Source organism: Tachypleus tridentatus, chromosome 2 (genome assembly GCF_004210375.1).
Source record: "Tachypleus tridentatus isolate NWPU-2018 chromosome 2, ASM421037v1, whole genome shotgun sequence".
Classification (NCBI taxonomy): Eukaryota; Metazoa; Arthropoda; class Merostomata; order Xiphosura; family Limulidae; genus Tachypleus; species Tachypleus tridentatus.
The window spans coordinates 14,672,168-14,683,390 of record NC_134826.1 but is presented as its reverse complement, the minus strand read 5'-3'; the positions used below and the strand labels follow the sequence as shown (position 1 = coordinate 14,683,390).

The following is an 11,223-nucleotide window of genomic DNA, read 5'->3' as shown; positions in this document are numbered from 1 at the left end:
CAGTCTGATGATAATATTACTTGCCTGAGCAAAAACCTTTACATTTAGTTTCTAGTGAGCTCTAATTAAAAACTAAAAGCATTTGCACTTTTCCTGCGAGACCGTCTTACAGTAGTCCATTAAATTAAATAAAAATGTGTTAAAGGTCTAAAGTGGAAAATCCTCAAGGCCAAAGAAAGGTAAGTAAACACTGCTAAAAGTATTTTATGCTCTAGTTATTACCTCAATGTTAAAACGGTCGAGAATTTAACATTTGCAAACAAGGACTACACGCTTAAATATGTTTAAATTTTAGGTTTATTTATTGTCACATGTTTGCATTTAGCGAAGTTGTGATCCTACAATAATATAGAATCCATCTTTAATGGTGTGATAACGCCTAAAACTGAAATGTTACACGTAAAAAGTAATGTGATAGTCGCAAAGTATCATTGTTCTGTTATAGCTTGGATATATTATTGCTTTATTTTTTAACATTAAGCACAAAACAATACAGTGGGCTTTCTGTATTGTATTAATCACGAGTATCGAAAACCGGTTTCAAGTATTGTAATTTGACAGACACATCGCTGGGAATGGATAAATTATTAAAATATTTGTAAACGTAACGTATGGTAATTTTATCTGTGACGTAACGTATATGACAAATATAAGCATATTTAACTGGATTTTACTGCCAGATTAATTATAAGAAAATAAGGATAGAGTAATATGATTCAGTACCTTTGAAATACTTTTATAAAAATATGGAGTCTGGATTGTTAGCGTGTTATTTCTAGGTAAAAAGAAAGATGAAAGAACTTGTAGGAAAATTTTGCATTTCCTGCTTTTCTTACCACACATCTCGAAGTTTGATGAGAATTCTATTGACTGATGTATAATGTGTTGAAAATTCATAATTTACTTAGCCGAAATACTAAATTGTAACTGAAAGTTATTCTATAATACAAATCGGAGAAAATTACATTGACCAAACCTGAAGTATTTTCTCTACCATATCGTGTTTCTACTCATTTAACATTGTTACTAATGGTTCGTGTTTCTAGTCATTTAACATTGTTACTAATGGTTCGTGTTTCTACTCATTTAACATTGTTACTAATGGTTCGTGTTTCTACTCATTTAACATTGTTACTAATGGTTCGTGTTTCTACTCATTTAACATTGTTACTAATGGTTTGAAACAATTTCCATAATATGATCCAGACAGTTTACAGAACATTTATGTAAACAGCATAAGCCCTTACCTACAAGAATACGTCTTTAAGATGCACAAACATATTACGTATGGTTTTGCGTTGTTTATATAATGATTTACTTGTCATTTTACGTGGTGTTTCACTTGTTGTGCTGGACCTTTAATGAAAAAATATAAGAAAAAATGACGTTCCCTGGATATCTATGGCTTGGGACTGGGTTAATGAAAAATACAAGAACAATGACATTCCCTGGATATCTATGGCTTGGGACTGGGTTAATGAAAGGTATAAGGACAATGACATTCCCTGGATATCTATGGCTTGGGACTGGGTTAATGAAAGGTATAAGGACAATGACGTTCCCTGGATATCTATGGTTTGGGTCTGGATTAATGAAAGGTATAAGGACAATGACGTTCCCTGGATATCTATGGTTTGGGTCTGGATTAATGAAAGGTATAAGGACAATGACGTTCCCTGGATATCTATGGTTTGGGTCTGGATTAATGAAAGGTATAAGGACAATGACGTTCCCTGGATATCTATGGTTTGGGTCTGGATTAATGAAAGGTATAAGGACAATGACGTTCCCTGGATATCTATGGTTTGGGTCTGGATTAATGAAAGGTATAAGGACAATGACGTTCCCTGGATATCTATGGTTTGGGTCTGGATTAATGAAAGGTATAAGGACAATGACGTTCCCTGGATATCTATGGTTTGGGTCTGGGTTAATGAAAGGTATAAGGACAATGACGTTCCCTGGATATCTATGGCTTGGGACTGGGTTAATGAAATGTATAAGGACAATGACGTTTCCTGGATATCTATAACTTGGGACTGTGTTAATGAAAGTTATAAGGACAATGACGTTCCCTGGATATCTATGGTTTGGGTCTGGATTAATGAAAGGTATAAGGACAATGACGTTCCCTGGATATCTATGGTTTGGGTCTGGATTAATGAAAGGTATAAGGACAATGACGTTCCCTGGATATCTATAACTTGGGACTGGGTTAATGAAAGGTATAAGGACAATGACGTTCCCTGGATATCTATGGCTTGGGACTGGGTTAATGAAAGGTATAAGGACAATGACGTTCCCTGGATATCTATGGCTTGGGACTGGGTTAATGAAAGGTATAAGGACAATGACGTTCGCTGGATATCTATGGTTTGGGTCTGGGTTAATGAAAGGTATAAGGACAATGACGTTCCCTGGATATCTATGGTTTGGGTCTGGGTTAATGAAAGGTATAAGGACAATGACGTTCCCTGGATATCTATGGTTTGGGTCTGGGTTAATGAAAGGTATAAGGACAATGACGTTCCCTGGATATCTATGGTTTGGGTCTGGGTTAATGAAAGGTATAAGAACAATGACGTTCCCTGGATATCTATGGTTTGGGTCTGGATTAATGAAAGGTATAAGGACAATGACGTTCCCTGGATATCTATGGTTTGGGTCTGGGTTAATGAAAGGTATAAGGACAATGACGTTCCCTGGATATCTATAGCTAGGAATGTTTTTAATGAAAGGTATACGGACAATAATTATAGTCCTATTAGCCTTACATCAGTTGTGGAAAATGTTTTGGATAGTTTAGTTAAAGATAGTTTGTAAAGTCATTTATCTAAGTTTGGAATTTTATGAGTTAGTCATCACGGTTTCACTAACGAAAAATCTTGCCTTACAAATATTTTGACATTCTTTGAACAGGTTGCTGCTTATGTAGATGAGAGTAAAGGTGTAGATTTGGTGTATCTAGAGTTTTCAGAAAGCATTTCTTTAAGTGCCACATTAAAGGTTTCTAAAGAAACCTATTTTTATAGGTGCGGAAGGTGTGTGTGTGTTTGTTTATAGCAAAGCCACGTCGGGATATCTTCTGAGCCCACTGAGGGGAATCGAACTCCTGATGTTAGCGTTGGAAATCCGTAGACTTACCGCTGTACTAGCGGGGGGCGTGTTAACTAACTGTATAGAAGAGTGGCTTTATGGAAGAAAGCAGAGATTGTTATGAATGATGTTCAGTCAAACTTGATTAATGTTGCAAGTGGTGTACCTCAGGACTCAGTCTTAGGGCCATTGCTCTTTACGATTTACATTAATGACACAGATGATGGAATGGTCAATAAATTACTGAAATTTGCTGACAACATTGAGGTCTTGGGTGTGGCTGTCTGTAAAGAGAATGTTGCTGCTTTACAAAGGGATTTAGATAATTTAGTGAGTTGGTCAAAAATGGCAGATGGAATATTTAATTACGATAAATAAAAGATGTTGCATGTGGGTTTTCATAAATTGAATTATAAGTACAATTTGGATGGGAATAACAGTTTCATGAAAGAAAAGGACCTTGATGTGGAAGTTTATCAGTCACCCAAGCAGTGTGCTGTTGATAGTAGCGTGGCAAATAGGGTTTTAAGTTTTATCTAAAGAACTATTGAAAACAAGTTTAAATTGATTATAATTTCATTGTGTAGGTCACTAGTTAGGCCACGTTTGGAATATTGTGTTCAGTTTTGGAATCTCTACCTTAGGAAATACATTGAATTGTTGCAAAGGGGTCAGTGAAGGGTTAACAGAATGGTATTTGGGATGGAGAGGTTGTCATATGAGGAGAGATTAAGATACTTATAATTGTTTTATCTTGATAAAAAGACGACTTGGAAAAATTCTGATTAATTGATTTAAGATTTTAATAGGAATTGGAAATGTTGATATATTCACATTTTTCATACTTAACAGCGAGAATTACAGAACTAGAGGACACTAAGGTAAATGTAGGTAATATAGATGCCATCTTTAGCTAAGATACGTTAATTTTTCTAATAGGTTGGTTGGCCTATGGAATGTTTTGTCTTCGAATGTTGTGGAAGCAGTAAATTTGAGTGAGTTTAAAAGAAAGCTTGATGTGTATATGAATGATCAGGACTGGTTTTAATTAATTTATTTAATACGCTAGTTTTAGTTTGGCTCAGAAGATTGGACAGCCAGATGGACCAACAAGTCTTTTACTGTCCCCAAACATTATGTTGTGTCACAACGACGTTTTCTGGATTTCTGTAGTTAGGGGAACTGATCCCTGGATCTCTGTAGTTAGGGGAACTGATCCCTGGATCTCTGTAGTTAGAGGGACTAATCCCTGGATCTCTGTAGCTAGGGGGACTGCACGTTTTAAAAGTCGGTATCTTGATGGCGGCTCTGTTCCCGCGCCGGTTCGCGTTTCTTACGTCCGCAACCATTGCGTGAAGTACCACCAAAGATATCACATTGACGTTAAGAGTTCGTACTGGCCAGCAACGTCGAAAGAAACGCAAAACGCGTTCATTCCTATTAGTAGCCATGACAACTCACATCACTGGTTTCCCTGAAGTCAATATCGCACTACTAGGAGCACTTGGAGTGGGCAAATCAGGTTGACATAAGAGACGTTTTATTAATATAATAACAATTATATAACATTCATTATAAATATCGATATATATAGCATAATTTATAGTGCTGATGAGATAATTATTTTTCTAAGTGCTATATAGGTCTGGTGGCTGGGATATTCGACTCGCAGTTTGAGAGTCTCACGTTTGAATCTCGACCCCGCGTACATATTCGCTCTTTCAGCTTTGGGCCGTTATAATGTGACTTTCACTCCCATTATTCGATTAGAGCTGCCCAAAAGTTAGCGACGGGAGGAATGTGAGAAAGTTAGCGACGGGAGGTGTTGCATTAACTGATTTCCTTCTAGTATGTTACTTAACATGAGTAACGGCTGACTAATCTCTGTAGTTAGAGGAACTGATCCCTGGATCTCTGTAGTTAGAGGAACTGATCCCTGGATCTCTGTAGTTAGAAGAACTGATCCCTGGATCTCTGTAGTTAGAAGAACTGATCCCTGGATCTCTGTAGGTAGGAGAATTGATCCCTGGATATCTGTAGTTAGAGGAACTGATCCCTAGATCTCTGTAGTTAGGGAAACTGATTCCTGGATCTCTGTAGTTAGGAGGACTGATCCCTGGATCTCTGTAGTTAGGGGAACTGGTCCCTGGATCTCTGTAGTTAGAGGAACTGAGTTAATTTCTTTTTCTTTTCACGTTTTTTAGTAAAAGGTATAAAGACGATGACGTCCCTGAATCTCTATAGTTACTGAGAACTGGGTTAATTTTTTGTATTAATTTTATGTTTTTTTTTGTGAACTGAATGGTGCAATCGCTGTTTTTTCAATTGTGTTTCGCATGTTGTTTTTCTCTATTCCAAAATTCTTGGTCTTAGCATAACTTTTGAGTCATGTTCATGTAATTCTCTAATATGCATACAGCTGATTTCTTAAAGCCAGAGTGTTGTGAGTCAAAGATAAAGTATATTTACACGTTCTGAGTTTTCTGTGGATGGTAACAAGTAAACTTCAGATTACTTTGTTGTTCTTTGCCATAGCAAGCGTAATGATAGTTGTTTAAATGGTTCAAAACTAACGTATACTTGTATGTTTCCATAAAATCACGGAACTGTGAGCTGGCGTATTACCAAACAACAACAACAACAAAAACTTGACAGCGTATGGTTCGTTTGTTTTCAAATTTCGTGCAAAGCTACATGAGGACTAGTTGTGCTAGCCCTCCCTAATTTAGCAATGTAAGACTAGAGGGAAGGCAGCTAGTCATCACCACCCACCGTCAACTCTTGGGCTACTCTTTTACTAAAGAATAGTAGGATTGACCTTAACTTTATAACGTACTCATGGCTGAAATGGCGAGCATGTTTTGTCTGACGGGGATTCGAACCCGCAACCCTCAAACTGCGAGTCCAGCGCCCTAACTATTTAGCCATGCCGGGCCTGATAGCGTAGGGAAGCGAGCTTCTTGCTTGTTTTTCAAAGATATCCATACCTAACGCCGCCATCATAGTTGACATAGGAGAACCCACGGCAGTGCCCCATATTTGTCGGAAATAACTATTCCTCTACTGGAATAGGGTACTATTTAAAAACATGCTTATGAGTTGTCAGATTTTGCAAAGGGGGAAAGTGTGAGGGCGAGAGGGAGGCAGCTAACACAGAACTGATGTAAACAAGGATCCAAGTGGCACCATTTCTAAGAATTGTGCAAACTCTTGTCCGTTAGATGAGTAGGGACGCTTCCGGTTTACGTTCTTGTCTCTCCTGTAGATGACAAGCGAGAGTTTTCGGTTAATGTTTAAATGTTTTAACAAATTGTACGTGGGTGAGTTATTAGAACATACAAAAGGATGTAGGTGGACGCGTTCTTCAGTTCAGTTGAACAGACACTTTTCGTGGAAATCGGATTAATTATGAAACACGTAATATTTTTAACTTTTAACCTTGAGATTTGATTGGCAGTCCTGAGGGTACTTTGTCCATCAGTTGTTCCAACCGTTTCGGTTTAATTCTTGAAAGATATTTTAAGCTTAACTGTTACATTACTATAACAACTATAAATAATAAAATTCTTAGCAGAAGAGTTAAAAGCTAGACCAAAGAATGCATCAACTAGAGATAATAATTAATATTAATTAAACAACAGAGTATGCCAACAGTACTAGATCTAGAATTATAAATTTGGTTCATTTAAAACTAAATAGTTTCATCGACAGAACGTTTCAGTCAGTAAATTTATATATATATTTTTTTAAATTTCGCACAAAGCTAGGGACGACTTCGTGTAGCTATGTGCGAAATTCAAACCATAATATTATGGATATTATTGACGAAAAAGTAAGAAAAATAATACCAATGAGTCAGTAAGGCTAACAAACAAACTGTTTTATTACTTGGATTATTTATTTGTGGTGTTGGATTACATCACATCAAAATCCCCATATTATTTGCACGAACAGAAGGCGGAACGAAGTGCACTTTCATATTTTAAACTTCACTGAGTTTCGACTCGTTAGCTCACAGGCGCTAAATGTTTTACCAATGATATATATTCTGAAGCCCTGCCCACTTCCACAATGACTTTGTGAAGCACGTGTCACTCACGAATCTAAATGTTTTTAGTAATATAACGTTACTGATAAACTGAATGTAATTTCCTCTTCATGTAAAATAGCTGATTTATAACAAATACAAGGAAAATGATAATAAACGAAGATCAGCTAAAGACGAAAATAATCCATAGTTACGTTATATTACTAACAACATTTAGTTTCATGAGCCTGATGGAGAGGGGGTGGATGACACGTGCTTCACGAAGACATAGACCTGAAAGTCATTGTGAAAATAGCTGATTTAATTTATTATCATTTTCCTTGTATTTGTTATAAATCGGTGCCGGAAGTTTCTTTTAAGTAGGTAATTAGGATAGGCTGGTTCTAAAAAAACGTATGGGCTTACAAAAATAAAGCTTCCACAGCAGTACTCGCGGTTGGCAAGCACACATTATATATATATATATATACAGTTTACGTCACGGTGCTGGGTTCTGTCAAGAGTTATTTGGGAGTGGAAACATGTCTTTCCAGATCTTTATCACTCTGCAATCTCATTACATTTTAAGCTCAGACAAGGTTCTAAAATATATCCTAAGTATTTCGTCGCTAGCCTCTGTAAATATACATCAGTTCTAGTAGTACCTCAGTTGTTTGGTTTACTCTGAATAGATCATCTGTGGGAAATCGTTTTTCTCCACCTCAGTTTCTCCAGTTAGTTCAAGAACGTACAATATTTCTTCAGTCAACTACGTTTCACTCAAATCCGCAATTGACTGGATCGTCTATTAAATTTGAGCTTTAAATAAATAATCACACAGTAAACATGAAAATTTTGTTTTTTCTAATTTCATAAAGCTACCACGCTATAAGGGTTTAAATAAAACTTCGGCCACGCATTAGTTGTTAAATATTTCACATCATTAACAGTGTAAAACAATGTGTCGTAAAACCGTATTTTCTTTTACAAACTCAAACTTAATTCTAAAAATTTAAATTTACAGAAAAGTGTCATGTTTTGTTTTTAAATTACTGTTAAAAAGGTCCCTCGTTGGTACAGCGGTAAGTCTTTGGATTTATAACGCTAAAATAAGTGGTTCGATTCCCGCCAGTGGACTCGGCAGAGAGCCACATGTGGCTTTGCTGTAAGAAAACACACACACCCTGTCAATAGGTGGGCTTGACTTTTCAAGGTTTTATGTTGTAATCCAACTAATAAGGCTTATTTGATTTTTCTTAAAACTCCATTTTTTTGAACGCTAAAAATGTTAATTAAAATATAGTTTGAAATAGGTAAGATGAAAGAAACGATAGATCTATACTTTACAAAAATACAAATTCCTTCTAACATAGTATATCAGTGTTACGTGAATTTTTGAGAACTCGCGATGTAAAAAGAAAATACGTTTGTTTTTCTTATATAAAGCCACATCTGACTATCTGCTATGTAAACCAAGGGGAATCGAAACACTGATTTTAGCGTTGTAAATTCAAAAACTTAACGCTGCCCTAATGAGGGAAAAAGAAAATGCAGTATACTGCTATACAAAACTACTAGGTCTTAATTTGTAGCAAAAACTTTGAGATTTTCTTTAAGGACAAACATAATTACAAGTAATATTATTTGGTGAGATAATGAGGTAGTCACATAATCTGAGGTGCTATAAAGTACCTTAGCAGCCTTTCTAATCCCACCCTGTAGCTAACGAGTACGTATGAAAGCTTTTAAGGTTACAAAAATCACATAGAATACTGTTTGTCCATTGTAAAAAAGCGTAGCTTTACGTTTAACAACAGATAAAGCACTTCTGTAGATTAACGTTTTATTTGTGACGGTAGAACACTCTCTTGGCGAGAGTTACCAAGTTTCGATCTCACGACAAGTAAAATTTGCTGGTTTACTACAGAAAGGTTGAAGACCAACTACCCGGGCCCCAAGCATGGCCAGGTGGATAAGGCCCTCGATTCGTAATCTGAAGGTCGAAGGTTCGAATCTCCGTCACACCATATATGCTCGCGCTTTCAGTCGTGAAGGCGATAATGTGACCGTCTATCCCACTCACTATTCGTTAGTGAAAGAGTAGTTCAAGCGTTGACGGTGGGTGGCGATGACTAACTGCCTTCTGTTTAGTCTTGCGCTGCTAAATTAGAGACAGTTAGAGCAGAAGGCTCTCGTGTAGCTTTGCGCGAAATTCAAACCAAACAAACGAACTAGCTGTCATTCACAATTTAAAGTTAGGCCTGAGTAAAGATACTGTTTCGAAAGGGAAGGGTTATGGAAACAAGGCACTTTGAGTTGTTAGAAAGTAAGCCCTTGATAGCAGTTGGTAGGAATATAAGCCTTTAGATCAGGTGGTTCGGCAATAACGTGACCTGAAAGAAAAATGTATTCAAACGCACAATAAGTGATATAATTCTAAATAATATATTTCATTAAAAATATTAATACACTGTACTTATTAAGCCTATTCTTCCCAGAACGTTACATTTCAGGTTTCGTTACACAGTTTACGAATCATGAATTACATTAAACAATTAATCCCTTATTCGAATTTTATACGAATTATTTTGTCATGAAGAAATTAATTAGAATACCCTGCCAGATTTAATTGATTAATGTACACACATTCAGTTTTGTTACTTCTTGGCATACTTGTTAAAAAGTGTATTTATCCTGTGACTGAAGCCTTGATACATAAAGATAATACTTACTGTATAACGTAATATATAATACTCTGCAAACTTCCTTAAGTGCATCTATGACTTGTAATTTTGAAAGTATTGTGTATCCGACCCATTCCTACTATAATTACTATCGTACCTGTGAGTGTGTGTGTATGTGTTTTTCTTGTAGCAAAGCCACATCGAGCTTCTTGCCGAGTCCTATTGTACCTGATGCGAGATTCAGTTAATTAACTAATTTTTTTTTCTAAGAGTAAAATTGTGCCAATAAACAACTAATGGTATGCTTATAAAAAGGTACCATCGTTACGTTTTATACGTGATATAATAATATAGTTTTAGTGACATTTTTCTTTCTCAGAAGTATGTTGGAATTTGATACGAGTTGTTTTCTCATGAAGAAATTAATTAATATATATATCCTTCGATTTTGAAATAATTGATAAACATATCCCTCTAGCTTTAATTAATTGATATACAAATTTCTCCAGCATTAATTAATTGGTATACTGTACATATCCCTCCAGCTTTAATTAATTGATGTACATATCCCTCCAGCATTAATTAATTGATGTATATATCCCTCCAGCTTTAATTAATTAATATACATATTTTTCCAGCTTTAATTAATTGATGCACATATCCCTCCAGCTTTAATTACTTGATGCACGTATCTCTCCAGGGATAAATATAATTAAATTTCCTGGAATTTAATGAGTACTGAAAACTAACAGAAAGATGATTTTTTTAGTCTCATTACTTTTTGGCACACTTGTCAAAAGCTTTGTTACATATACTACACTGAAGTTTTGATACATAAAGAATAACGTGTAGGTAGGCCTAGCATGGCCACGTGGTTATGGCACTCGACTCGTAATGTGAGGGTCGTGGGTTCGAATCTCCGTCACACCAAACATGCTCGTCATTTCAGCCGTTGGGGGCATGATATACGTGATGACCAATCCCACTATTCGTTGGTAAAATAGTGGCTCAAGAGTGTGCGTGTTTATCTTGAATATTTAGAAACTTGGGCCAGGTGGTTAAGTCGTTCGACTTGTAATCCGAGGGTTGCGGGTTCGATTTCTCGTCACACCACACATGGCTCCTCTTTTAGACGTGGGGGGCGTTATAATGTTACCATTAATCCCAGTATCAGTTGGTAAAGGAGTAGTCCAAGAGTTGGCAGTTAGGGGGCGATGACTAGCTGCCTTTCCCCTAGTCTTACACTGCTAAATTAGGGACGGATAACGCAGATAGCCCTCGTGTAGCTTTACGCGAGATTAAAAAACGAACTAAATAATTAAAACATCTTTACGATTATAGCAAGTTTAATTTATTCGCCAAGTCTAAAAACAACTAACATTCCACGTTACTCGCTTCCGAAACAATGGTGGAACA

The 11,223-nt window shown here is 36.3% G+C and overlaps 1 protein-coding gene across 2 annotated transcripts in view; it reads left to right on the top strand.

Annotated features, from left to right (window-relative positions):
• Nucleotides 1-4,254: 4,254 nt before the first annotated feature.
• LOC143238457 (ras-like protein family member 12) overlaps nt 4,255-11,223 on the top strand; it is a 54,867-nt gene continuing 47,898 nt past the window's right edge. Inside the window, exon 1 of one of the 2 annotated variants that reach the window (XM_076478718.1) lies at nt 4,255-4,618. In XM_076478718.1, the coding sequence (XP_076334833.1) occupies nt 4,546-4,618 (73 nt within the window). In that variant the 5' untranslated portion in view covers nt 4,255-4,545. The remainder of the gene's footprint in view (nt 4,619-11,223) is intronic. The other variant, XM_076478709.1, reaches the window with a different exon arrangement.